A 26,904-nucleotide genomic window follows, 5' to 3' on the forward strand; every position below is an offset into this window, starting at 1 on the left:
TTTTCATGCCAAGAAGATGGCTGCGGAAAAGTTTTAAGATCTTCTAAGGACCAAGAAGAGCACAAAAGCATGCACGAAAGACCTTATATGTGCCCAAAAATGGATTGTCCATGGGCTTTTTATTCAAAAAGCACTCTGAAAAGACACCGCCAAAAGAGACATCCACCCGAGAAATCTTCTCCATGCCCAAAAGATGGCTGCGGAAAGGTTTTAAAATCATCTAAGGACCTGGCAAAGCACATAACTAAGCACGGAAGACCTTATATGTGCCCAGAACCGGACTGTCCATGGGGTTTTGGGATGAAACATTCTCTAAGAGCACACTACAAAAAGAAACATCCAGACAAGGGGCCTTTTGAATGCACTGAATGCAAAAAGTCTTTTGAAGGATATGACCTGGGAATGCACCAAAGAATGCACAAAGAGAATAGAACTCATATATGCCCAAAACCGGATTGTCTATGGGCTTTTTATTATGCATCCGATCTGGAAAGACACTGCCGAACGAGACATCTACCCGAGGGATCTTTTCCATGCAAAGAAGATCGCTGCGGAAAGGATTTAAAATTCATCTAAGGACTTGGAACGGCGCCAACGCATGCACAGAGAAGAGATCTGTCATGACAAGCTTTGTTTAGCTACGAAAGCGCCGTGGGAGCCGCGGAGGAAGCTCTAGATCCGACGACCGGAAGACCATCATCCCTTGACTATAGGAACGTGTCGCCCTAGCCTAGCTCAGATTTTGCCTCTGCCTCCCCCGGAGATGGGTTTTTCTAATATCCGAACCGATCGCCGAGCGAGAAACGAATATCGGCCATCATAGGGATGATTCCGATCACAATTCGAGAAACCAACACTAGCCGTCATGGTATATGAAGAACCCTTAGGACCAAGGGGGCCAACTTAAGTTCCAGTAGTGAGGGGAATCTAGTGAGGCTTGTCTGTTAATAGCTGTTCTGTTTCTCTTTGCTTCATCAACTCTAAGTGGGGAACTAATAATGACGCTGTGGACATTATGCACTGTGCTCTTTGCTGGAAGACAAGTCATAATGGGCGGACGACCTCTGGGTGGTTTTACATCTATGGTGTTCTTCCTCCAAACGCTCAAGAGCTGGGGAAGGGTTTTGAGGTCATCTGATGACCGAGATCCGTGCTGAGAATGTGACTATCTATAGGTTTTTAAAAAAGATTCGTTCTTCTTCGACGCCCTATTACTCGATAGACAAAGGCCAGTATGTGGGATGGAATCAGGACGCTATCTCTTTGATATGAATCCCCTTTCTGCGCATATAAGCAGCCTTTTTACAATATCGAATGCCATCCTCTCTGATACTGTATTTTCACAGGGATCCGGTCGGAAGCCATTTGCTAACAGTTGGAAGTTCCACAGAACTCTTGTGCCGCAACTCCACATGTCTGGCTGCCGAGGTGTAGGCTTGAAACGTGTTAGAAATATCCTACTCAGACGGGACAAGACATACTGCTTCTTCGAATTGAAATCCCATATGCCCCAGCCCATGTTGGGCTTTCTGCATGACTAGATCTCTGTTTTCCTTAACAGGAAGCGAGTCGTAATGACGGACCATTCGATCCTTTTCATTGATCTCCAGCAGGGTGAAGTGCGAGTTCTGGTGGTTAAGGGGCCGGAAGTAGACAAGAGGCTCCTGTCCGCGCTCCCTTCGGGATGAAATATCTTCGGCACATCTTTTGAAAGGATTGTCGGTTTGGTCGATTTGGATTGAGTACCCAAAACTCACCCAACCCGGCCTATCCGTCACACCCATAATAGCGAATATCAACAACGATGTTAGCCATTTACCATTAAGCCTCTGCAGATCCTCGCATGAAATCTCGTTATTGAGAATATAGATAGCATCATCCTGCTCAAACGAAGCCCCTTTAGGTTTAGCAAGAATGCTGACCTTGATGTAACATTCCAAGTCAGCCAGAGCTCTTTCAAGCTTGTCGTTCCAATAGTTCTTCTGGGCAGGCAGGTCGGCCTATCTATAGTTAGAATCGAGAGTCAGATCTATAAAGAGGACGCGATATCTTACATATTCAGTCTCCATCCGCTCCATAGAAACCAGGTCCGCAACATCCAAGGCCCCACTAGATTTGAGGTCTAAGAAAAATTGCCTTAGATCCGGACAGCCTTGTTCGACGAATATATATAGCTGTTTCGACAAGGCTTCGAATAATATCATAAACTGATAGTTATTCCTGAAATCGTGAATCAGCTGGTCTAGCTCTTTTGAACTAAGCTTTATATAATCCCTGTTATATGAATTAGTGTCTATAGTTCCACTCTTTCTTTCATTACTATACCAGATCTCTGGACTGAACAGGATACCCAGCCCAAGTTCTTTCACCAACTTGGTACTAAGTATTTTCCCCCTAAGAAGTTGTTTCTCAATCCGGCCACGCTGAAGATCCTTTTCGCGCTTAGAGATATATCCTGGTATTGCGGGCTTTTGGATTGCGTCAAGTACACGGCCCGCAGCAGTCCTATCGCTGATAGGTTTCCGTCGCTTCGTAAAAGTCTCATTTCTGGCACGATCTACCTGGTCTTGATGCCATTCATAAGCCCATATGTATTCTAGCATGTTGAGGACTTTCCTTCTTTTCTGAGAAGCAGCACTGGCCTCGATCACACGGACGAACATTGAACCATCGGACCAATGCTGCAGGGCAGGTGATTGTTCATCGTCACGTTTAGCAAGTGAGCGAAGGATCGACTGGTGGAAAGCTGACGGAACTTCTTCCTGAAAGAGTTTTATATGCCAGAGAGACTGTGTAACTTGAAAAGCGAAGTCTTGAAAATTGGATGAAGGTGTCGATGTTTGTGCATTGTGCTCAGCTTCTTTAGCTAGCTTGGTGCTTTCTTCCGCTGATTGAGCTTGAATACTTGGCGTGATATTCTGATCCTCCATATCAGCGTGCTTCCCTGGCTGTGGAGGATAAGCATCGAAGTTGGAGCCATATTGGAGAGATGAAGGTGTTGGTGTTTGTGCAATATGCTCAGCTTGTTTAGCTTGCTTAGTGCTTTCTTCTGCTGGTTGGGCTTCAACACCTGGCATGACACTCTGATCCCTTATATCAGCGTGCTTATCTGGTTGTTTAGGATGGGCATCGAAGTTGGAGCCACGTCGGGCGGATGATCGCGAGGTGTAGGGAGGCCGATACGACAGCTCGTCTCGACGGCGCCTTCGCCGCGCTGTAGATCTTCGGGGTAAAGGTCTCTTTGATGGTTCTGTCAAAGCCTCTCGAACAGCGTTTGCTGTATTAGGATCTTTCTGGACGAGCTCACGAGTTATATCCCAGAACTACCATCTGTCAATTCGAAACTACCAGGACGGTGTGATAATGTAGAGCAAAGCACAAACCTCAGGGATCTCCTGAATATTATTAACGTTGGAAGAGATCACAAATTGAATGAATTTCTTCAGGAGAGAGATAGCCTGGAGGTTCTCTGGAGGTGCCATCGTGAACCAGACGTTTGGATGGGTTGCATGTCACGGAAAAGACCTCAGGTCGCCAGAGCGGCAGCGTATCGGTTTTTATGGGTTCAGGGCGCCTTGGCAGACAGACCCACATGTTTCAGCCCTGCATGTACTGTATGTACTGTGTATTGAATACAACTGTTGGCGTCCCACATCCACTATTTTCTGAGGGGACGCCTTATTCGTCCAACACTTCTCCCCTGACCTGGACATCCGGAATATATCTATGCATTTCAAAGAATGATTTTCTAAGGAGAGGTAAAAGGCCTACAGTAATTGCTAGAAAGCAGTGGGCAGGTTAATGATCACGGCCGAGGCGTAAAGTGATGAGCTGAGGACTTCCAATTTCGAAAAGAAAAACTTGATCATTGACATGAGACCTGCTCATATCCGCGGGAAACCAAAGACAAATGGCAAGATAAGGAATGACTATATAGAAAACCAAAAATCCATCTCTCCAGGAGAACGCCACAGAGGAGACGCATTCATGTAAACCAATGAGTGAATATACTAATGTCTATATTACTCATCACGAGGGAGAGTCATCGTCTCGTCGCTAACGCAGTCAGTGCACCTTGCGATAACCCTTTGATGGTTTTCCCATCTTGAGTCGTGCGATCTCTTGCTCAAGCTTCCGGATCGTAGCTTCGTGGCTCTCAGACTTCCCTCGTCCTGGTTGACGGTAAGAGGCTGCTCCACCGCGGTGTCTTCTTGAGGACGAAACTCGCGAGGCAAGGCTCTCCGCATCACTGCTACTGCTGTCCTCGTAGCGCCGATGATTTTTAGTCTTCTTTGGAGCTTTAGAAGAGTACACTGGTTCTCTTCGAGGTTTATTGTGGAGCGAACTCGCTGAGTCGGAAGACGCATCACTCTCAGTGTCGTCTATGTGGTCCTCCTCGTCGACATCCTCCCGCTCCTCGAGGCCTTGTGTTTTTCGGTAAGCACTCTCAAGTTCGGCGGCCTTTTGGTATATCACTCGGTCACCATCTAGCGCTGAGCCATGGGTGATACGACGGAGAAAGGCTCGCCCTTCCAGTGTCGTGATACCATCCTTCCACTTTACCAGACAACGAGTTTGAGGATAAATAGCTCTCTTTGCGGGCTGGAGATAACTGAGCGGGTTCAATCCCTCTTCGTCGTCATCTTCTATCTTCCAACCCACGCCAATCAAGTCTTTCACATCTTCTCTTTTGTATTTCCAGAATTCCTCGGGAAACCCATTCTTAGTCCCCGTTACTTTAGCTGTTCCTCGAGCCTGTGAGGTCAGGACTCGCTTCACCTGAGTCTTGTCGTAGGGTTCATGCGAACCAGCGCGAATTCGATATATAGGTGCCTTCTGGCCTCCGTAGCGCACAAATATCTGTGACCCTGTTCCTTTGGGCCACCAGTATAAGACTTCCGCCGATTTCGATTGGCGCTGCTGTTTGACTGCCCTTGCCTCCAAGGCATCGAGTCCCGAAACACTGCTTTCTTCAGCGACAACATCCGATTTGATGCTCAGATGATCGCTGGCGAAATCGGCTTCCAGGTCTTTCCGGGGGTCCGGGTTCGGGGCTCCAATCAGTTTTTCCGCCCACGCTTCACTGATGTTCCAACTCTGTGGAAGGTGGTATCTCTTGTTGAAAGTATTGAGGAGATCATGGGTCGTATTGAAAGCCTCCCAGAAGTCTTGCGGGGAGCTTCTTGCGACGGCCCAGTTGGCCGCTTGTTGCCAAGTTTGACAGAGACCGTTATAGCCGGTTTCGGGGATGACGCCGGTGTCAACGTTATCCACCATGTGCTCTGCGTTGGCCGCCCGGATCTGCTGATTGAGCCTTTGGAAGAATTGCTCACATTCTGCAAACTGGGGTTTATTGGCCGTGAAGAACTGCTCAACCATCTTGTCGGACTGCGCTAAAGTTTCACTACGGATGATCTTCTTGACCCAACTGCTGATAGGCTCCAGCTCGCTCTCGACTGGGGCATCCTGCTCAGATGCATCATCAATATCAACGTCTGTTGCATCATCCGAGTGGTGGTCGCCTGCATTTGGAGCGAAGTCACCCGCCCGAGTCGGACTTCTGGCAAACCTCGTCTGCTGGGGAGTCGCTTTCACTTCCGTAATCGATTGTTCCGATCTTTGCTTCTCCACGTCGTGGGACCCTTCACGGTCTGAGACGGGTGTCTGAATGTCCCGTGCTTTCACTTCCGTAATCGATGGTTCCGATCTTTGCTTCTCCACGTCGTGGGACCCTTCACGGTCTGAGACGGGTGTCTGAATATCCCGTGCTTGCCGTTGGGTCGTGTTCTGGGTCTCGTTCTGGGTCGTGTTCTGGGTCGTGTTCTGGGTCGTGTTCTGGGTCTCGTTCTGGGTCGTGTTCTGGGTCTCGTTCTGGGTCGTGTTCTGGGTCTCGTTCTGGGTCGTGTTCTGGGTCTCGTTCTGGGTCGTGTTCTGGGTCTCGTTCTGGGTCCCGTTCTGGGTCTCGTTCTGGGCCGCGTTGGCCTTTCCTTTCTTACGGCCCATGACAGAGTGCCTGACAGTGATTGTATAAGTCTACCTTTGGGTTTTTAAGAAAATAGCTCTACGTAATGAGGAGCGAAAATAAGGCTATTTATACGGTGTCCAGTAATTGATACATTCCGGATTTAGCGTAATTTCCGAAACGAGCTCGCCCGAAGCAGGAGTGTCCGAAACAGGATTGTCCGAAACTGGCCAGCACAAGAAATCCTAGTCTCACATGATATTCGTCTCCGATGTCTGTAATATCCCCTTCAGCTGGCCGATAGTATAGTCGTTCTGTTTGCATTTCGCCTCGTAAAACTCAGCCAACGTTTGCCAATTTTGAACAATTTGTTCTTGTACGCTGATCGTTTCCTGGGCTTCTTTTAGTGTTTGATCTCTGCATTGAAGCTCTTCGTACGCGGCGCCCAAGGCCTTCTCGAGTGATTCCACTCTCTCCATCGCAGCTTGTAGTTTAATAGCCTGGTCTGTAATGATTCCAGGATCGAGCTCGACGGTTTGCGTTGCAGATTCTCTGACTGCGAAGAATGAATTCCCAACTTCTTTCAGTAGACGCCTATATGCCCCAACCGAATGTTTGCTAAGATTCTTTCGGAACAAGGGTCGGAGAGAGGGATCGTTGATCTTCCAAGAGTAACCCTCCCCTGCGGCCTTCAATCGGACTTGGGATGGGTCTACTTTGATTTTCAAACGTTGCCCTAGTCTCTATTAATCGTTATTCGGATAAATCCACCGGAATGTCATACAGATGTGCTGTGAGAGACGCCTTCGACAGCTTTCACGTAATACAGCTCGCTTCTCATTTCCGGACTTATTATCCTGCCCACCCATCGTGGAATAGGCCCTCTTTGGGCCAAAGCTGTGGGAAACCCCGGTCAATTATATCCGAGACTCGTCAGGTCCTGTTTCGGTCAACGACCCACTTTAACCCCCTCCTTTCGAAAGACTGTAGGTCCGTCTTTGTTATAAGCTCCATCCCCATTTGATCTCTTTGGAGAATCCCCTGGAGCTATGGCCTATTCTAAGCGCAAGACAATCCTTCCTCATTCCTTGTGGGATCACAGTGATTCTTCGATTCATTCCTTTACAACATCAGAGAAAGATGATCGCCCTGTTGCCAGCCCAAAATCCGATCTCAACAAGGAACCTAAAGGTTCCGACGTTGTTGAATCTTCAAACAAGTCAAATGTACTCCCAGTGTCAAATGATAATATTCCTTGTAACAACAAATCTACAAGGTTTGGGATTCCGATCAAACCAAGCCCTCAGAAGACCGCACCTCGAAGCCCGTCTGTCAAGAGGCCTTACCACAGGTTCTACAAAATAGATCAGGCAGGCCCAGGAGTGGTCGCTATTATGGATACGGAGACCTTCCCAGTCTATTTGATTAAAGAACGCCATGGAGGTCCTAAGGATATAGCTTTACTGAGGAAGGCCAGCCATAAGAACTTGATCAATCTTGTGGACAGTTTTGAATCTCAAGGCATCATCCATATTGTATATGACTATCAGCATTTGGCGATATCGCTTGCTTGTGTGGCTGGGAGCGTCGACTTTAGCGAACCGGACATGGCCACGATTTGCAAAGAGATTCTTCGTGGGCTTTTGTATCTCCATACGGCTCTCAAGATTAGCCACGGGTCAATAAACTGCGGCAACGTGATTTTGACCCACTTGGGGGAAATAAAAATCGGTACGTAAGCTCATAATAGGAAGTATTTGAGGGACGATCTGAGCTAAGTTTCTCTAGCGAACATTGGTGACAGCTTGTTAGACACACACTCGAGCGGGGGCTTTCAGAGAGACCTAAAGGCTGTTGGCTCTATACTTTTATACCTCGGGGATAGAACAAACCTGTTGTGCGAAACTGATTCTGAGTTAGTGACCCCGCCATTATCAGTATCAGCTCGCTCGTTCATGACAAAATCAGTGGAGAGCTCGGCGGAAAGTCTATTGAAGGTAAGTTTAAGCTTGGTCACGATTGCATGGTACTAAACATCGCAGCATGAATTCCTCCAGTTGGCAAATCCAGGAGGGGCCTGGAGCCTCAAAAGGCATTATTTTACCACCCTTCCTATGGGAATAAAGATCGGGGATCGGGTCAATCAAACTTAAGCTTCCCCAAAACATAACTATATCTCAATGTACTTTATCATCCAATGTAAGCAGTCGTGCAAACGTAGAGGCACAGACCTCTATCCCGCTGGAGAGCGCCACTTATTCTTTTGTTCTCAGTACAGGAAACCCAAAAATCCCATTGCTGCTTGATCCAAGGAAAGCTCCTGGTGTATATGATCTGCCTCCGCTGTTCCGGGACAAGGCTTCTTTTATCTTTTTCCCCATATCCCGACAGGCAATCTTCGCAGACAGTGTGGATCTTGATGACCCTTCTTCGTATGATGATAAGTGTCCACTTCTTGATAGATTTCGAGTTGGTGCTGGGAACATCGGACACAATACTTATGCTCGCGTCTCTTGAGTACATATCGTAGCAAGTGGTGCAAGACCAGAAAATAGTGCCTTTCATCTCGCTGCCGATGATCAGCTCCGGTTATTTAATTTTAGGGGAATTCACGTACTAGGATATAAGAATTGGTCCTCTTGAGGTGCTTCAGATATCAAGGTTTGAAGCTCTGGGCAAGCCGCATATATAACAGCTGTGTCACGTGCACTTCCTGCTACTTTGCAGGCATCCAGAAATGGCAGTCCATCCGAAACAGGACTGCCCCACTCGGGAGTAGGGCCATTTTATTTATGATATTCAGGTAGGAGATAACTTCGAGCCATAATGCTTTTCTACAATGTCCCGAGGATACAGTTTGGCGCACCTACCTTCGGAGCTGCTGGAAATGGTCTTCGGACATCTCCCCGTATTGCCCCTGAAGCAAGTCTCTTTGGCAAATCGAAGGCTTCGGGCCATAGCCTGTCGTCTACTTTATAGAGAAGTCAAAATCACGTTCTCAACAAAAGGATTGGAGAATTTGCGCCAGCTTTCAGGCTCTCCAATGGCCCCACATGTGAGAGTACTCAACTATGAGGCCACGGAACTAGTTGATCCTTGTAGGTCGTTTCTGGTCAGTGCTTTCTTATCTAACGTTCTACAGATGTCCGCTACCTAGACTACTTCGAAGCTTATATCTATACGCCCGAGGAGTACAGAAGAGACCGGAATGAGTTCAACTGGGACTCCGCGGCAATAGAGGTGTCTTATAAGGCGGCGCAAAGACACTTTAGCGCGATTGCGAGGGATCAAAATGAGATACTGACTAGAAGGCATGACGTCGCGATTTTTGAGGGGTGCGTGAAGCAATTTTTGCACCTGGACACTTTCAAGTTGTCTTTTCACGAGACGCAGCATGAAAAGTATTTCTGGTTCGCGAATCGTGTCTTCATAGACTGGAAAGACTCATTTTCGCTTCATCTTGAGACAATGATGAAAGCCTTACGCAGCGCCCAAGTCCAAGGGTTCTCTATCCAGACTATCGAAGTTTATGGGTTCTATGCAGGCCTGGGAAAGAACCATACGGATCTACTTGCTCTGGCTAGCGAATGCCTTATGGGGATATCGAAGATCAAGCTCGTGGATAGTTTCAGCCTTTTGCATTTCTTGGCAGGTATTCACCTAGAGTCTTTGCAGCAGATAGATCTGGTCAACTGTGGGCTCATTGTGTCGGACCTGGACAAGTTTATTCAGAGGCAGAAGGTCAGCCTGAAGACAGTCCGACTTGAAAGAGTTCTTGTGTATGGGGGAGCAGGACCATTGAGTCCTCATCTCAGGGTACTGGAGTCTGCCTTATCCCAGTTGTCCTACAGCCATCGCGGACTCCTCTCGTCACGTGAAATAACAATGGAAATCTTGATATAGATACAGTTTTTTAAATGCAATTTAGTACTTATTTGCACCTCAGGTTCAACATTCATTCAGCATATCCCAAGCCTTCGGTTTTTCCCCAACCACCACCAGACCACATAAGCCACGAATCTTTCTCCTAAAAGAATGCAGTAGTGCTGTAAGCTGTCAACGGAAAACCTAATCGGAGTTGGGGGCGGCAACAACGGTGTTTCAATTTGGAATACTAAGCTAGAGAGGGAAGAGGAGAAGATGAGGAAGGACAAGCTACGGCGACCGATCTAATACCCAACTCCCACCATCTCTCCATCCACTTTCGTATGTGTTCGGACGACAGTAGTTCAGACACTGCTGCCATCAAGGGCGGTGGGGAGCGGCAGAATCGGCCAACGGCTGACACAAGCTGGATAATCATCGGATTATCCCGGAATTTCCAACCTTTGTTGCCATGTCATTCTGATCGGCCTCTTCGGCAATAGTCCCTCTAGCTGGTCTATCGGGCAAATTGAAGGCGCCCTGACGAACGCGTGACAAATCAGTATCCTGTTCAAAGCTTTGCACCGAATTCATACGGTAGGCTTCTCTATAGGCCTTCTTGAGATTTGAGATCTTTTGGAACCTATAGATCCAGAGTAGAACCAAAGCCGCCAATATTGAGAGAAGGGATGCTAGCACAGTGAGGAGTGCCATGATTGACCACTCCCCGTGGTGGGCGGTATATATATTTATCATTGTTGTCGTAAACCCAGCCAGTGCGTTTAACAATGTCGGCCTGCTCCGAGTTGGAATGAGCTCACTGTATTTTGCTGGGAGTAGGACTTGACATAACTCACATGAATAGCCTATTAACAAGCCAAATATAATTATTTTGATGCTTCCAATAAAGACCTCCAATTCCACATGTTCCAATGAAAAAGAACAGACATCCCAATACGATGAGTGGAGGATTTTGTATCTGGTTTAAGATTGCCTTTCCAGTCTGGCTTTGCCCTAGTTTGTGACTAATACCGTCTGAATTCTGGAGAGATGTGAATGTCCCTGGAAGAATGAGATAACCTGCCAGTAATACCCAATGTGCTATACTAGCGAGGATGTTATATTCCCAAAGCACTTGATCAGCTTCGACAACCTTTTGTATATAAGTGACCGGCGGCGAGGATGTCATGGCTACATTTCCATGCTTGGCTCGTCAACTCCCTTTATCTCAGGTCGAAGGCCTGAAACAGGCTAATGTGGGTCCGGAATCCGAAACTGGACAGGCGTTTTATGCGAGACGTCTAGGTCTAAAGATAATAGAGGTTCTGGGAAAAGACCGAAAAGCCTTGCGAGAGAGATTGGTAGAGTATTCAAATCGTACGATACGTAGGCGGTGCCACGCGATTCAAGGTACACTTTTCAGCTTTATATCCCCCTGCCTTCGCTGCTCTAATGTTGCAAAACTTTGCCAGCAACACTATGGCCTTAGATATGCCCTTATAGATCCTCCAAAGCCCCATGGTTGGAATTCTTGCTCAAAAAGCCTTACCCCAAGATGGGTCCTTGTTCTGACCAAGTCACGCATGGTGCGACGTACCTGAGCCCGAGCAGAGACTGGAAATTGTTTAGTGGCCGCATCACTTCTTTCTAGAGAGGCTTTCCATACCAGTCACGATCAGTTTTCCGATCTGTCTGTTCATTTCGAGTTGAAGCTGCTCTTCCCAATCGACCAAGCCACTGTGTACCGTAATCAACCCATTGGCTCCAATACGTTGTGTAGACCCAGCAGAGCTTAGTTGATCATATACTGTGACATATAGCATCTGAATGGATCGTAAGATGGAAAAGTTCACCAGTTCACCAACCACGTACTCCACTCACGTATCCATTATCTTGTTTAACCAGGTCCTGGAGCCAGTCTCTCGCACTCTCCCAGTCCCCACGGTTATCCAACTGCCAAATGAGGGATACTCTTTGCGTTCGAATCAAACCTTGGTGATGTCCTTCCAGAATCTCTTTGATATAGGGTATTTGTGCTGCAATGCCAATCCCCGTTGCAACCATCAACACATGACCGAAATCACCAATGGTCCCATGAAGAAGCCCATTTAGGGACGAAGGTCCAAATGGGCCATCTATCCAAGCCCCGCATTCTCTCAGAGGCTCAATGCGTTCTATCACTCTTCTGGTGAATCCGGATCGCGGCCGGAACAGAACAGATATTGACATTGACCGATCTTCGCCCATTTCCCACCAACATATGGTGAACGGATGGCTCTGGAAAAGATATAATATGCCGATCTGTGGAATTGCTAGATTGACGCGTTCTCCTGCTCGCACATGCCAAGGGCGTGGCAAGACCAGAGTCATTCGCGCGACATTACCTGTGTATGTCTCAAGCGTCAGCCGGATCGGGTGTCTACCCATCACGATGTTGCGGTACAATATTCTGAGAAGCTGAAGAATACTAGAAACGCTGAAAGTGGACACGAAGACCAAGGGGAAAATCCACAGTCTATGTGGACCTGATTTGACATGTTGCCAAACAGCGTAGATAATTAGGATCGAGCTTCCAGTGTGAGTGAGGAGAAAGACCTCATAAACTCGCTTCTTTACCAGTGGAAGGATGATGAGTGATAATAGTGTGCAGGAAGCCTAGTTGAGCGTTAGAAATGATTCAGGAAAGATAAATCTTTCAAACAGACCAGCAAACCGTAGAAGTCGGAATGGTCGGACCATGATATTTTTCGTGTACACCCCATGATAACCACATGCACGACAGCCTCTATAAAGGCTACATATCCGAATATCCGATGAACGGAGCGATAGGCATGCAGTGAGATGCCTAGGAGCCGAGCTCCAAACTCGTAGCTACCGGCAATGAACATAGGTGCCAGGTTGACCAGAGACAAATGAGCGGCTCTCGAGCTTGCCTTAGCTAGCGTGTTGACGCTTATAACATTACATATACCCGTACCCAGGAAGTAAGCAGTCCCAAGCACAACGTGAGACCGAGATACGCTGTGAACACCGAGGAAATGATTATTGAACCGAGCATATATAATCTGGCTCAAGATATAGGGTCGGATTCGATTAGAGAAGAATGAGCAGGACGATAGAAAGTGTATGATGACTATGATAAAGTGATACATCAAATAAACTGATGCGATGAAAAGAATGATTGCAGTGTATACACCTTCAGGAGATGTGACGGCACTTGGTAGGGTGAAAGCCATTATGTGATATAATTCACGGAGCGACGTATCATCACGGGGCACTTTCCTGTCCACTTAAATAGAGGACGCGGTGGGGTGCATCACGTTCAACTCACCCTCAGGGGTGAGATCCTTGAGAAAGCCGAGACAGGAATTCAGCGCGGCGGGTAAAATAACGAGAAAGTTGTTTGAGGTCACGCAGAGTGCCATCGTCTTTTCGTATCATGGTTTCGGGCGTTTCACGCTGGAGATTGGGATAATGCGAGTCCTAGAACCTGGTCAGTCCTGAGACTTTGGCGTTGTGTCCATCACTGACCAGTTCAGTATCAGGAACAGGCCATATGCCCTTTTTCTCAGAGTTATAGCAGAATTGATACCACGGTGAAGCGACTAGCATGTAGACTTTAACATCAGGTAAACTTGCAAGCTCGTTGGCTTTCCTTAAGAGAGTCCTGGTTCTTTTTCTGACTTTGGTTCGGTCTTCGGACATAGCTGGAGAATGCTGAGGTCTGCAAAAGCGGCGATTGAACTATATAGCCAGAGATACTAAAATAACGGTATTAAATACAGGCGGTAATATACTGTACTATTTGCGCTCAGGCCGCCGGGCTCTCTTCGGGGTCTCGGCGTTGGGAGCCACAATTGCGCACTTTCTCTTTGTTTGCATTCGGGAGACGTCACACATTTTACAGGAAGCCCAGCCTGGTTTTCCGTGATCGTCCCGGCCGAAACGTGAATGGAAGCCCTGCTTGTCCACAAATGAAGCCACAGTGGCAGGGAATCCGCTGGCTCGCCATCGCTTCTTGGACCCGGTTTCAAGGAAAATGTTGATCTCATGGTCCTCATGTCGAGCAAGGATTCTGATTTCTTGGCTGTAGCCCCCGCATGATGGGCAAATCCCGGATTGTCCCTGGAAGTTCTCCAGCAGTCCATAATCAGACATCCACCTCGTGCCGTCAGGGTAAAGATGCTCCAGGGCTTCAATGATGGACTGTGCGGGTCCCTTGCAACGAATCATACCGCAACACCAAAAAGGGGCCGTGGTGTCTTCCGGTAGGCCACAAATAATGAAGTAAAATCGAGATACGAGTAGCATGGTAGCGGCCTCCCGGGCCATCCTAGCGCTGCCGGGTTGGGCAATAACCAGGCCGCGGTATTCTTCTATTCTAGCAACCGCGTCAATCCCATTTGGTGTATCACCTAGGGGGACGTTCAGTCTGATGGTGTCAAAGGCCCCCTGCCTCGAGAGGCGGCTCTTGTACTTCCTCCAGTCCTGCTCAGTGTCCATAGTTGACATCCACGCGTCGAACCCTCGGCGTAAAAAGCTGTCCCGAAAAACGTTTCGAAAATGGGGCGTCTGGTTCACGGATAGCTCCGTTATCCCGGTGCCTAGGGATAACATCCGAACTGACCCGCCAGCGTTTGGCCAGATCTGGTGGGAAACTTCCAGGGCAATAGCGCCAGCGAAGTTATGTTTCAGCCCACCGTCCTGAAAAGAGCCAATTCCTTGCAGATCTGCGGGGGTAAAAAAGCTATAGTGGGTTAGTCAGTCTATCACGCGGACCAATACAAGGAAAGGGTCGCATACAAGGGGGCCGCGGCCGTGGCCCTGGCCCTAGTGAAATTTTTCAGCCAATCATTATATGGGGCCAGTGCAGGGGTAGTCTTACGCTTTCCAAACCGTGGGGTCCCGTGCGGTGTCACTAGGCCGGATGATTCGATGACCTTGACTTGGTGAGCACAATCATCCCTATGGCTTATGCATATCGCTTACCGGCTTCGTTCCTACTCGTCGGATTAAAGTTAGCGAAGACAAATGTGCTCGTGTCTCGGGAGATTCCTGTCGCAACCACGCCGGCCTTGGTGCTGGAGTATGACTGCTCCCTTGGATCATCTCGACTAGGGCCAAACATCCGTCTATACTCTCCAAAAGTCTCCTTTAGGACATCATCGAATACACGAGCATCGTAGCAGCTATCACGGAGTAGCCAACTCAGCCATCGAGCTGATTCGCTGACCAATGACCGGCCCGTTATGAATGGGCGAATCAAGTTCAGAGCGGCAGAATTCCGCCGCTGGCTAAAGATACGATGGGCTAGGCTTTCAAAAGTACGAGAGCATTCCGGCACAGTCCAGGACATGATAAAGAGGCCTTGGATTATCAGACCACCTGCGACCAATCAGATAAGCGCCGCAAAATTGAGATCGACGAAGAACTTACCTGAACTAGTACCTATCCCAAGATCGATCACATCCTGGATCGTGCATGGGTTCAAGTGCTCCTGTACAAGCAAAAGGAACTCCAAGGGGATAACCCCACGGACCCCTCCACCGTCTATAGCCAATATTGATGGGCTCATTGTTGGGCCCATAATATCTACGATAAGTGGTCGTTGGTAACAACAATAGAGGCAGCTGCCGATCGTAAATCGATAATCGTACCCAGCTGTGGGCGTGCCGAAAACCTGCACACAGCGATCACATAGAGCGTGGCCACAAGAGAGCACATGTTGTGCCACTCCCAGTAGACAGACCAAGCAGATCCTATTGCTATGGATGTGACGTAGGATCTGTTTTTGGGAGTTCAATTGCTCTGCTCGTAATGTGATTGACGAGGTGCCGCCTTCGAATCGGTCAAAAAGGCTCATGAATTTATCCTCGATTTCAATTTCTAACCCTGGTGAGCAATGCATGTTACATGCATCTTTTATTGACGCTTCGTATAAGGACCGGAAAACATGGCGCGGTTCGAATCCTGCTCTCATGAGTCTAACCAGATAATTTCGGTGGGGCCAGCGGGGTACTCACCAACGGTTCCAGGAACATAGTGATCCATGAAAAGTGCGGATGCCATTGAGGGGGCAAGATCATGTGGCGTTAACCCCGCATATTTCCCAACGTCGACATAGTGGACCATGTGCTCCGTAATGTTGGCACTCACTGGACGCGATATTCTTGTCGCTTGAACTAGGTCAAAAGGCGAAGTAATGGAAGATAAAACATGTCCGAGCGCAAGTTGGAACGTCGATTCTAAGTGGGGCCCATTAAGGAGAGACCCCTTGGACTGACGCACACCTCTCACTATGGCTATCTCTGTAGTAATTGTGCTTTTAAGTCGACCTTGTAGCCAGAGGTCATTAGATCGGAAGCACATGGTAGTTATACTAGAGAACGAATCTCCAAGGCGAACACACTGAGCGCGACAGAGTCTTTCATCGACTTGAGATCTCCACGATGTGGTCTCTGTTGCCGGGCTTTGTAAAATCAGGATGACCCGTGGCTGAATTATAGAAGGAAGCGTATTCCGAATGTCGGCACACTCTATCAGAAATTGTATGGCAGCATCAACCTCTGATCGTTCTCCCAAGCACAGACAGATCACATCGGTGAACAGGAATATAAGCAGGGACCACAGGACTAGATGAATCTTGCTTGGTGGATCACAGGACCAGGAGGTGATCTGGCCCTGGCCAGGCTTGAATATCAGTGGATTAATACACTGGAGAAGACCAAAATCATCACCTTCCGCAAAGAGCATGGGATTCTGCGAGGTAGTTGTGGAAATGTCGGCTCGCAGCTTGATAGCAACTTTTGAGCTGTGCCGCTTGATATTGTTCATAGGAAACATGCTTTGCATAACGGTCTGTTTAAACCTACCTCCTAAAAACACACAGATAGACGGATATTGTTTTTGTGGTGTAGGAAGCTGGGAGATAAGTTCTCTCAATCGACCATAGTCTCGGACTGCAGCCCTAGAATCCTCTTGCAAGCCGACGTCTAGCCAAGCTATATTCTCTGCAGGCATTTCTCTAAGTGATTATCAGATTTGACTTGGGCTTCAGGATGGAAGCTCAGTCCATGTCTTCTGGCTAAATACTTGAGATTCATTGAAGTCATTTAAGTCCATTCTCGGCAGATCACCTTTAGCTCACCCACGTCTCAGATGACTCGGGAGGTCTAGAATCCACTTGTCTGGGCATAGCTCATCGTCCGGCGCCCGGGCCGGGGGGTATCAAGTCACCCAACCACAATGCATACGAATTTTACCAACAGTTCCAGGCTGCCCGATGCAGACTGTGCATTTAATGAGCCAACTTCCCCCCACTCCTCTGATCCAAGTAATTATTCTACACTATACCAAGATGCCCGATTCGTTCACAACCCCTGATTTTCCACTTTATTCTGACTTCTCTTCATCGATAAATATCGACGATATCCTCGACTCTGCTCTGTTTACCACCGAGAGCCAATCACAGGGTCTCCAAAACGAACCTCAAAGCACACGAGGAACATGTCCGGATGACTTGGCGTGAGTGGTCGCTCCTATCACATGGAATATTCCCTGACAAGTTGAGATAGTGATCTCTTTCCCCGGGATTCCCCTGCCTTGACGCAAGGCTGCTCTTCAATAGAGCAAGGGCAGGCATTTGACATGATGGGATCAATGGAGCATTTCAACTTCACGGCCAAACGTGTCCTTGAGAACTCTGACGATCTTTCGAAAAGGCTTCTCATGATATCTGCTCAAGTGGAAGATTTGCAGACGCGTGTTGCACAAACGGCTGCGTCTGTGGATTCCCTCAACAAGATCTTTAGAGAGGTTTTGAAGCGAGAGTATGAGGCTATGTCTAAGTTAGGCGAAATCTCTAGCAGGCTGCCAGTGGTCTTTGAAAATACGTCATCTTCTTAGATACATTGAATCCAAACTATCTTGAGCTACCATCTAGAATCGACCTCCTAGTTCATCGCCAAATTCATGTTCCCAGACCTTCAAATACCGGCGCTCTGACTCGTGTAGTCGCGCCGTAGCCCGAGACAAAGTATCTTCCATGTTTTGGAAAATGTCGAACATGCGTTGCTGGAACTCCAGGAGAACCTGTTTTGTCTCCTTATGCCACTGAAGCTCTGCTCGAAGATAGCTTACTTCATACACAAGTTCCTCAATGTGGGCTTTTGGGTCATTTGGTATGCTCTTTGCCTGCTTGATTCTTGATGGCATCATTTCAAGGGTTGAAGTGGTACCACCGGAGCAAAGGATACGATGGTCCATTGGTGTTATTTCTTTCTCCTCCGGGATAGGATCAAGATGCGGATGCGAATAAGACATGCTGTCTGATTGGCGAAGGACAAGAGGGTATTGTAGCACCATGGATTTTGGAGTTTTTCTTTCTATTAAGCAGGATGAAGATGTGGGCACCGAGCCGTTTGATAAATTGATAGATTCAGGTTCTACCCTAATCAGGGTGAGAGGGGCGCAAGGCTAGGACAGTCAAGATACAGCTACGTTCTGAGGCCGAAACAGGTGTATTCTAATGGTTGTAATTTTGCCTCCCCACCCCCCCCACTACCGACTTCGATACAGCACCTCCGTTTTCCGTTACAGGACATCTACAAGTCCGTCGTATCCATATAATCTATCATATATCGCAGGCTTTTGGACCAAAAAGCCATACTACAGAAGCAAATATGCCTCAAAGCGAGAACCAGGTATTTCGAACATTCAAACTTGGCAGCAAGTATCTAACGTTATTCTAGCGCAAGTACGACCCAGGCCAATGTCGGGATCTGATTGTCATTATCGAGAAGCTCCTTCGACAGGCAGAGGAGTCCAAGTCCTATCAGGCTCGCCTCGAATCCCGAATTGCTGAAGACTCCGCGGCGTACCACGGGTTGCGGATGCATTGTATACAAATCGAAAGAGTCATATCTCAGCTCAATAATTCGAGATCTCAGCATGAAGCTTCAGTGAAATGGGCAAATGACGCATGCTACGTCATGGTTCATGACCTTGCACTAGAAAGGCGCAAAGTTCGAGATTTAGAGACTCGACTATCTGGGCTTAAACCCACTTTCGACTGCCTATTTTCCCATTTGAGCAATGGGGACAATGCCCGTCAAATTCAGGAACTCCAGGCGGAGAATGCACGGCAGAAAGACCTGATAATCTGCCTTCAGGAGACTTTGAAGCTCAAGGAGCAGAGTTTGCGGGAATTGAGAGTCCATTTCGAAGAAGCATCTAGCGGCTTATTCCATTATGATCAGACGACCCTGGCGAGGAACAGGCCATCCACGCCTTCGTCAATCGACATAGTGACAGATGGTCCAACAATCAAGACAGAAGATCAGACGCTATCTTAATAAGGTTCACTATCTGCCCTGTTGTCTGCCCAGTTTCATTATGTACGCCCTTTGATAGCAATTCTTTGTCTTCTCTACAGAGTATGGTAATTGGCTTGACGGCCCGGAACATGTGCCCGGCTTCTCCACAAAATAACCAACAGTGCGTAGTCTTTGTGTTTCATTGGTAGGACATCCCGTGTTGACGGGGTCTGTGCACGGATTTACAGGGGTCTGCGCCGCTCGGGGCTACGCAGTACATAACTAACAAAGAAGTTATATATCACCGGTCCTAGTTAACTAAAGAAATCGCTGATCAATCACAAGAAGAGGGGCTGGAAGCCCCACTAGGCCTATCATCATCAACCCTGCTAGTACTGAAACCCCTGCGCGATAAACGGCTTCTACGAATGACGTCATCGAGATTGCGTTGTTTTGGGTAGATGCCGTGCGAGTGGTGGATTGCGTTCTAGTAGGTGACCTTCCCGGCGTGGGATCTGTAGTCAGACTCGTTGGTATAGAGCTGGGGACCGAGACAGTCTCTGTCATAGAAGTAACGATTGGTATCGTCATCCAATTAAGGTCTCTACCCACAAGGGGCCCCTGCGTTGAGATGATCTCCCTCGCATGGCATGATGCATATGTCGTCCCCTGGATATCACAGGATACCTCCGCGCTACTCCAAAGATTCTTAGTCAATGTCCAAATTCTTCTGCTCAAGAAACTCACTTATGCAGCTTGTTTGTCTGGATTAAGTGTATCCAACTTGGGGCAATGATGGCTGTTAATCCATTTGTAGGGATTCCACAGTGCTTCGATTTACCGCCGTCGTTTGTAGGACAATCGATACGTAGGGACGAAGTATTGTTTCCCTAGTAGTTATATCGTCAGCTTCAACTAACAAAGATGCCCGGTTGAATATCACTTGGTGACGAACTTGACTAAGCAAGACTCCCTCCATCTGGCGGTCTTGGAACCCTGGCAGAAGCACAGTAGCCATTCTAGCCAGTGTAACACTAGTCGATACTAGCATCAGGGGCAGCAGCTTCATGTTTGAAGTCGCGCTCAGCACACTATAGTTCCTGGTTCTTGTTGCAAGATCCAGTGATAATATACCGTTCGGAATGACACGTTTCGGTTTTTCTTCCCTTTTCGGAAGGGTGTCCTGTTTCAGCAAGATCTGTTTGAGGACTATCTGCGTAAACATAAAGTACCAATAACCGTCAATTTTATGAGGGAATCTCAATTCAACCAAACTCACCTTCAATTCCTTATAGTATATGTGCACTCATCTGTTTTTCCGACCCAAAACCTCCAAGAATGAAGGCAATCATCAGCTGCTCCTGTGTTTCTTGTTTAGAAAGTGAATTTCGGAAGACAACCGTCAAAATACGCTCATACGATCCCGGTTCAAAGTTCTCTGCAACCCTTTCATTGCTACTCCCTTCGAAGCGAAGGATCAATATCCACACGCTATGCAACCTTTGTAAGGATGAACTGGGGTGTATCTCCAAGGAAGATCAGATCTGTGTGATCTTCAAAAAGAGGGAACACTTTTACTTTGAACGCCGTTTCTGCGTTTCGTGGGCCCGGGAGCAGTGGCATCTCTGGCTGTCTTGTGACGAATGCCAAATGTTGAATGAATCAGCGAAGAGCGGTAAAGTGTATATACATTTGTTTGGGGGCCAATCTATTAGCTGAATGTACTGGATCATTGATTGATGCCAACCCGTAGATTCATGGCCCGTAGATTCATGCCAGCCCGTAGATTCATGCCAGCCCGCAGATTCACGCCAGCCCGCAGATTCACGCCAGCCCGTAGATTCACGCCAGCCCGTAGATTCATGCCAGCCCGTAGATTCATGCCAGCCCGCAGATTCACGCCAGCCCGTAGATTCACGCCAGCCCGTAGATTCACGCCAGCCCGCAGATTCACGCCAGCCCGCAGATTCACGCCAGCCCGCAGATTCACGCCAGCCCGCAGATTCACGCCAGCCCGCAGATTCACGCCAGCCCGCAGATTCACGCCAGCCCGCAGATTCACGCCAGCCCGCAGATTCACGCCAGCCCGCAGATTCACGCCAGCCCGCAGATTCATGCCAGCCCGCAGGTTGATGCCAGCGGGTAGACTGGTGGGTGGGGCTCACACTTGATTGGCCCCTCACAGGATCCGAAACTGGACTGTGAGCTGAACTGCAAATATAGCACGTCAAGTTCACCTTGCTTGCGCTCACCGTCGAATCCATACTTTCTCTGAACAATACAATGTATTCGAACACTCTTGGGCAGCAAAGAAATGAATTAGCGCGGCAGCGATTACAAAGTTTCCGAGGATCCGCGGTCATACCGTTTCGCAACCTGTCTCTTGGAGATGACCATCGTAACAAGGCGAATATATCTCGCCTTACCAAGATTTTTGAACTGGAAGGCTGTGCAAACCTGGATCCTGAAAATCGTATCGCTGCAGTCATACCCTCCGATATCCTGAATGAGGTACTACAGAAGCAAAATATTTCCAATTCCTCTCTTATGGATCCAGGGCAGTTTCCATGTTTGGACCTTGGTGACAAAACAATCGACATTATCTATGGACGGCATCGATTGATTGCAGGCTTTGAGTTTGGACTGCACGAGTGGCTAGTCGACCTATATCTGGACAGTATGACCGGCGAATAAAGAGCTCCTAGTTTAACGTTAGCTAACTTCCTCAGCTCTTCCCCATGATTCGCGAATTGGATTGCAAGAAGGATTTCCTAATAGTCTGGAGTATACCGATGGGGAGGTCTACCGCAATATACGTTTGAACCAGCTTCAGAATAATACACTGCAAGAGCAAAAATGGTGGTCAAGGCTTCGCTCTGATGGCCGTCGAACAAACTTCCGTCGTCTTCAGAAGCACAAAGACTTCTTGAGGGGGTTTGATTTGCTTTTACCATTCGTTGGATTTTGGCGGCCTCTGAGATCCTCTCATATTGAGCGAATGCTAGCATTTCGATATCCTCAGGTATGTGAACAACTCTTTACCCGAATGATGCTCATGATTTTAGATGATATATCAGTACGTCTGGTCTATCCACGTAAGATGGAGTGCTGTGTTTTCGTCTGATAATCAGTATCTTCTCGATGCCGATTCAATCGGTTTACTGGAAGGGCTTTGCCCTCATATATCCCTCAAAGACCGCGAACATATCTTAGAGCTCATAAACTCTAAGACAGTATTTCCAATGGCTCTATATGAGCGGGAAAACCTTGCCCAATGCCTCGTCAATTTCCCTGGAAGATTGATATCCATCCACACCCTGGTTCAGGATACCTTGTTTATGAATGGACCTGTTAAGGGCCTACATCAACTTTGTGACATAGAAACCAAGGGAGATTTCCTTACTATGATGAGACGTTCCTGGACCTCTTTTGGAGATCAGACTATCGAGATTCAGATATCTGAGCATCAATCAGTGAAAAGGGAAAAGTCGAGGACTCCATTTGAGGTTTCGATCCTGCAGCTTTGGCTCTTCGCACTCCGACATTTTGTTGACAACATACCCAAACCAGACCGAACAGACAAAAGATCATTCTCCGTATGGACCAAGGCACTAAATCTCTGGAATCTTTCCAAGCTTGCGAAGAGTGCTGGGTTTCAATCAACTAAGATCACCGAACTTGCAAATCAAAAAAGAAAATTCATCAAGGAGATTCCCAGAGACCTATTTCACACACTTTACGATGACCAGACAGAGAAGATGAGAGGCACAAAGCTACCAGAAGATTTTGTGCCTCCGGTGTTGGAATATTATCTCAAGAAACGGGCCCCGCGAGATACTGAAGCGCAGAGTGCAAGCTTTACGACCGATGACCCCAGCCAGAACGCAGAGAGGAGATACAACACCCCATCTTCTGATCAGTATTCTACACTACGTAGACACTTATTTCTGTGGTCGATATTCGGGGAAGATGTGTCTTTGAAAGATTACCCAACCCCATTGGGTGTTACACGCGATATCTTAATCTGTTTTTTCGGTGATATTCAAAGACTGGTAGGTAATCTACCAGACACTTCTCGACAACAAAACGTGGAAACTCCTGTAGTCAACATTGACGGGCATGATACCGAGTACGTTTCTCCCACTCGGCAAGATAGTGCCGACATACAGCCAGACGCTCTTGAACAGGTGAATAAGAGCCCAGATAATCAACAAACTGCCGGCGACGTTTCAATCCTCGAACCTGATTCAGGAAGCATATCTCAAGCTCATATCTTAGAGCACCCAGAAGCTGGCGCACCAGCTTCAGACAAGCATCTGGTTCCACTTGCAGCTGGATTCGAGGGTCCTGACCACAGTGGCCAAGTGAATAAGCGAAACGGAATAGCGCATAGAAAAAAGGCAGAAACCATTCTGAAGGACTGGTTTGAATCTGAGAACACCCAATTGGTGGTGTTCTTTCTCTTCGAGTCCCGAGAATACTACAAATTCCTCAAGGAGGATGTGAATGTGATTCGATCTGAAATAAGGTTTCTATCCCAGGAGCATCGGTTTCTTTCGATTCACGAAGACTACGGGCTTCAAAGTCCAGATTTTGATAAGACTTTGGATGAAGCTTTACGGCAACATCTCATTCTAGTGGAAAGAAAGGACAAGGCTGGTAATCCAAATATCTCAGAAGATACGATGTCTGTTGATCAGTTAAGAGAATATATGAAAGTATGGGATGTGAAAAGCGGGAAAAGGAAGGCTGGCGATGATCAAAAAAAACCAAATAAGCGACTATTATTGTGAATCAAATTTCTGTATTTTTTACTGTATGGTACCACAATATTTTCCTCTAACATAATCAAGACTCAGCCCGAATATCTCCTTAATCTACCTACCTCCTCCCCAGTCTCCCCTATGGCTATTAGGAAGGATGACTGCAAGGACCGACGAGCAGGCAGGTGCCTGGTGCCTGTTGGGGAGGAGAAGAGGAGATGTGTCAACGGGAAACCTAATCGGAGTTGGGACACAGCAACAACGGCGTTTCAATTTTGGAATACTAAAGCTAGAGGAGAAAGAGGAGGAGGGAAGGAAGGAAAAGCTACTGTACGACGACCGACCTAATACCCAAGTCCCGCCATCCCCCTGTCCACTTCCGTATGTGTTCGGACAACAGTAGTTCAGACAGTGCTGCTATCAAGGGCGGTGGGGAGAGGCAGAATCGGCCAACGGCTGACAAGATGAGGGGAGAAAGATGGGGACTAGTATCTCCATCCCTGTCCTGTTTCGGATGAGCCCACTGTCCTGTTTCGGATGAGCCTACTGTCCTGTTTCGAATTCTCATTATAGCAGTTCCACTGTCGACGAAGGATATTGACCTAATTACTGAAACCGGCGCCGCAATTTGCTTAGGAAATAAGTTCTCATTACAAATACCGAGGAAGCTCCCTCCTTGTTTCTTTTTCCATTCAACTTCGTTGTTCTTACTCCTTTTTAACCTATCACTATGCACTTTTCACTCTCCGCAGCTGTGATCGGACTTTTTGTCCGTACCTCCCTAGGGGGGACACTTCAGGTTATCGATGATACAGCCGGGGAGTGTCAGATATATTCCGACGATAATCACGGTTGTACTGGCTTTTCTGCACCGTTTGCAAAGTTGCACGGAAACGACTGCTCAAGTTAGGAATATCCCACTTCCAAATATCTGAGGGAACAAGCTAAATAGAGTTTAATCAAAGAGATGATTGAAGATGGCGAGAGAACCCATAAAAATTCCACTACTAAGGATGTGGCGGCATGTGGTCAGGATCACAATGGCAAGAACGTTGCCTGGATAGAAGTCAGCCAATCTGGGAAAGTCACGTTCTTCAACCGAAATGGAAACAAAGCCGAGTGTACCCTGGATAATGGACTTAAGAAGGGGAGTTTCTGCAACGCGTCCGACGTGAACGCTATTAAAAGCGTGACACCATCTTTGAGCACACTCAAAGCATCGACATCTTCGTTGTTATCCATCCCGGCGACCACATCGGCTACTAGATCTGCTTCGGCAACCTGTCCCTGCGTTTAGCCTTCTGGATATTGAACCAACCACGCTATTATCTGCTGCTTGTTGTTGTTTTAAGACATTTTTTGCTTGCCTATTTCTGTTATTGTATTTATGTGTTTCAAGATGTTTGATATTCTTGCCTTTGAATAGCATGAAAGCTTTGATTATCTATTCTACAGCGACAGATCTAATACTCAACTCTGACTACCCCTTTATCCCTTCTTGTCCATGTCCAGACGGCAGTAATATTTATGGCGGTGGCGAGCGGCAGAATCGGCCAACAGCTGAGCGACACACTAGTTACTAGAAACTAGGGATTAGGACATCTGTACATAGCATAGATCGTATCTGTCTGGCCCCCTTCCCGTCGTCCTAATATCTTAAGCTAGAGCTGTAGAAAATGAGCAGTTGTTACCAAGAGTTGAAAGAGACTCATGTATTCGGCAGTAAGTGTCACGGTCGCTCGATTCTGCCGCCTATCACCGCTGTATAATTGCGAGGTGCCATCCGAACTACCACCAATCGAGATCTGTCGCGGTCTCTTAAGCTACTTCTCACTCTGACAGATCGATGGCCAATATCGACCCGCCAGATTACAAAGCTTCCTTTCTGAAAGAGCAAGAGAGACGCAAGCAGGCGGAAGATGACGCAAGAAGAGAGAAACAGATACGAGAGGAACTTCAAGAGCTCAGCCGACCGACCACTTTCGCGGAGTTCTTGCGCCATTGCCATAACCTGCTCTCCCGGCCGCTGAGTATCGAGACACCATCTCGCTCGCGACACGCCGCAAACGAACCTTCAGTCAGGTTCCGTCCTCGCCATCTACCCAACGTGTGGCTCGACAAAGAGAGACAAGCGATGATAGGAGCCAGATAGCCAGTCCCACCGCCGCAATGCGCAATTTTGCACCCAGCGATGTTTATTCGGATTGCAGTCAAGGGGTGCTCTTGACGATCACTGTCCAAATGTGATGTTCCATCGTCGAAGCAAAGACGATCTTCATCATCCTATTACCTCCGAAGACTTGGTGCGTTTGCTGAAGGCACAATTGGACGAGAATATTGACCGATGTACACCCCTGGAGGTTGCGGGGCGTACGGTACGCCGTTCAAACTTACTTGTGTCGTATATGGCTACACTGTCATCGGTAAAGGAACCACGTCGCTGTTATGGAAAGAAGTCTCTCGCGAAGCGAAGGTATACCGAATTCTGCAGAAGGCTCAAGGGTCCGCTGTGCCTATTTTCCTAGGTACGATCGACTTAGCGAAGATTTATTTCCTCCATGGGGCTGAGATTCGCCATATGCTCGTGATGGCCTGGGGGGGGAGTTAATACAGCATCGATAGAGCCGACGCCTAAGCTTCTGCAGAGCATTCAGCAATCTAACACGGAAATCAGAGCTTTGGGAATCATCCACGACGACCTGCGACGTTACCATGTTCTATGGAATGAAGAGCTAGGGCGGGCGATGATCATTGACTTTCACCGCTCCACTTTACAACGTCGACCAACTTTGCATCGGCCAAGAGCCTCAAAACGACGACTCCCTCAGCCAGAGATAGTTGATTCGAAACGTCTTCGTCTGAGTTGAGGACGTGTGCTCATTCTATTGGAGTAACAATTTTATTATTATATAATAATAAAGTATGAAGTATTTCTAGTCTGTATATACGCGCAACCATCCCCAAGTTGACTCCTGCTTTGTTATTGATTATGTAGAAGATA

The 26,904-nt window shown here is 47.7% G+C and overlaps 14 protein-coding genes across 14 annotated transcripts; 6 read left to right on the forward strand and 8 right to left on the reverse strand.

Annotated features, from left to right (window-relative positions):
* Positions 1–1,457: 1,457 nt before the first annotated feature.
* N7468_004177 (uncharacterized protein) lies at positions 1,458–3,482 on the reverse strand (the record flags this gene model as incomplete). Its single annotated transcript, XM_058473474.1, has 4 exons — positions 1,458–2,000; positions 2,055–2,274; positions 2,326–3,323; positions 3,384–3,482. The coding sequence occupies 4 exons, from the start codon at positions 3,480–3,482 to the stop codon at positions 1,458–1,460; spliced, it is 1,860 nt and encodes a 619-aa protein (XP_058332477.1).
* Positions 3,483–4,065: 583 nt separating this feature from the next.
* Positions 4,066–6,003, reverse strand: N7468_004178 (uncharacterized protein; the record flags this gene model as incomplete). Its single annotated transcript, XM_058473475.1, has 1 exon — positions 4,066–6,003. The coding sequence occupies one exon, from the start codon at positions 6,001–6,003 to the stop codon at positions 4,066–4,068; it is 1,938 nt and encodes a 645-aa protein (XP_058332478.1).
* A 210-nt stretch (positions 6,004–6,213) lies between these two features.
* N7468_004179 (uncharacterized protein) lies at positions 6,214–6,831 on the reverse strand (the record flags this gene model as incomplete). The annotated part of the gene is made up of 2 exons (XM_058473476.1): positions 6,214–6,698; positions 6,783–6,831. The coding sequence occupies 2 exons, from the start codon at positions 6,829–6,831 to the stop codon at positions 6,214–6,216; spliced, it is 534 nt and encodes a 177-aa protein (XP_058332479.1).
* Positions 6,832–6,978: 147 nt separating this feature from the next.
* On the forward strand, positions 6,979–7,995 carry N7468_004180 (uncharacterized protein; the record flags this gene model as incomplete). Its single annotated transcript, XM_058473477.1, has 2 exons — positions 6,979–7,693; positions 7,742–7,995. Coding segments are annotated over 2 exons (969 nt in total), but the record flags the coding sequence as incomplete, so codon positions are not given.
* Positions 7,996–9,005: 1,010 nt separating this feature from the next.
* Positions 9,006–9,865, forward strand: N7468_004181 (uncharacterized protein; the record flags this gene model as incomplete). Its single annotated transcript, XM_058473478.1, has 2 exons — positions 9,006–9,060; positions 9,105–9,865. 2 exons carry the CDS (start codon positions 9,006–9,008, stop codon positions 9,863–9,865), a joined length of 816 nt encoding a protein of 271 aa, XP_058332481.1.
* Positions 9,866–10,469: 604 nt separating this feature from the next.
* Positions 10,470–11,015, reverse strand: N7468_004182 (uncharacterized protein; the record flags this gene model as incomplete). The annotated part of the gene is made up of 2 exons (XM_058473479.1): positions 10,470–10,622; positions 10,701–11,015. The coding sequence occupies 2 exons, from the start codon at positions 11,013–11,015 to the stop codon at positions 10,470–10,472; spliced, it is 468 nt and encodes a 155-aa protein (XP_058332482.1).
* A 1,477-nt stretch (positions 11,016–12,492) lies between these two features.
* Positions 12,493–13,062, reverse strand: N7468_004183 (uncharacterized protein; the record flags this gene model as incomplete). The annotated part of the gene is made up of 1 exon (XM_058473480.1): positions 12,493–13,062. One exon carries the CDS (start codon positions 13,060–13,062, stop codon positions 12,493–12,495), a length of 570 nt encoding a protein of 189 aa, XP_058332483.1.
* Positions 13,063–13,627: 565 nt separating this feature from the next.
* N7468_004184 (patatin-like phospholipase family protein) lies at positions 13,628–16,846 on the reverse strand (the record flags this gene model as incomplete). Its single annotated transcript, XM_058473481.1, has 4 exons — positions 13,628–14,556; positions 14,831–15,211; positions 15,263–15,796; positions 15,850–16,846. The coding sequence occupies 4 exons, from the start codon at positions 16,844–16,846 to the stop codon at positions 13,628–13,630; spliced, it is 2,841 nt and encodes a 946-aa protein (XP_058332484.1).
* Positions 16,847–17,183: 337 nt separating this feature from the next.
* N7468_004185 (uncharacterized protein) lies at positions 17,184–17,731 on the forward strand (the record flags this gene model as incomplete). Its single annotated transcript, XM_058473482.1, has 2 exons — positions 17,184–17,350; positions 17,401–17,731. The coding sequence occupies 2 exons, from the start codon at positions 17,184–17,186 to the stop codon at positions 17,729–17,731; spliced, it is 498 nt and encodes a 165-aa protein (XP_058332485.1).
* Positions 17,732–17,764: 33 nt separating this feature from the next.
* N7468_004186 (uncharacterized protein) lies at positions 17,765–18,148 on the reverse strand (the record flags this gene model as incomplete). Its single annotated transcript, XM_058473483.1, has 1 exon — positions 17,765–18,148. One exon carries the CDS (start codon positions 18,146–18,148, stop codon positions 17,765–17,767), a length of 384 nt encoding a protein of 127 aa, XP_058332486.1.
* A 359-nt stretch (positions 18,149–18,507) lies between these two features.
* Positions 18,508–19,179, forward strand: N7468_004187 (uncharacterized protein; the record flags this gene model as incomplete). Its single annotated transcript, XM_058473484.1, has 2 exons — positions 18,508–18,528; positions 18,577–19,179. The coding sequence occupies 2 exons, from the start codon at positions 18,508–18,510 to the stop codon at positions 19,177–19,179; spliced, it is 624 nt and encodes a 207-aa protein (XP_058332487.1).
* Positions 19,180–20,869: 1,690 nt separating this feature from the next.
* N7468_004188 (uncharacterized protein) lies at positions 20,870–21,256 on the reverse strand (the record flags this gene model as incomplete). Its single annotated transcript, XM_058473485.1, has 1 exon — positions 20,870–21,256. One exon carries the CDS (start codon positions 21,254–21,256, stop codon positions 20,870–20,872), a length of 387 nt encoding a protein of 128 aa, XP_058332488.1.
* A 167-nt stretch (positions 21,257–21,423) lies between these two features.
* Positions 21,424–23,933, forward strand: N7468_004189 (uncharacterized protein; the record flags this gene model as incomplete). The annotated part of the gene is made up of 3 exons (XM_058473486.1): positions 21,424–21,817; positions 21,870–22,162; positions 22,206–23,933. The coding sequence occupies 3 exons, from the start codon at positions 21,424–21,426 to the stop codon at positions 23,931–23,933; spliced, it is 2,415 nt and encodes an 804-aa protein (XP_058332489.1).
* Positions 23,934–25,749: 1,816 nt separating this feature from the next.
* N7468_004190 (uncharacterized protein) lies at positions 25,750–26,055 on the forward strand (the record flags this gene model as incomplete). Its single annotated transcript, XM_058473487.1, has 1 exon — positions 25,750–26,055. One exon carries the CDS (start codon positions 25,750–25,752, stop codon positions 26,053–26,055), a length of 306 nt encoding a protein of 101 aa, XP_058332490.1.
* Positions 26,056–26,904: the final 849 nt, after the last annotated feature.

Source organism: Penicillium chermesinum (assembly GCF_028974085.1).
Source record: "Penicillium chermesinum strain IBT 19713 chromosome Unknown utg000003l:1.0-5111272.0:1.0-5115320.0, whole genome shotgun sequence".
In the NCBI taxonomy this organism is placed as follows: Eukaryota; Fungi; Ascomycota; class Eurotiomycetes; order Eurotiales; family Aspergillaceae; genus Penicillium; species Penicillium chermesinum.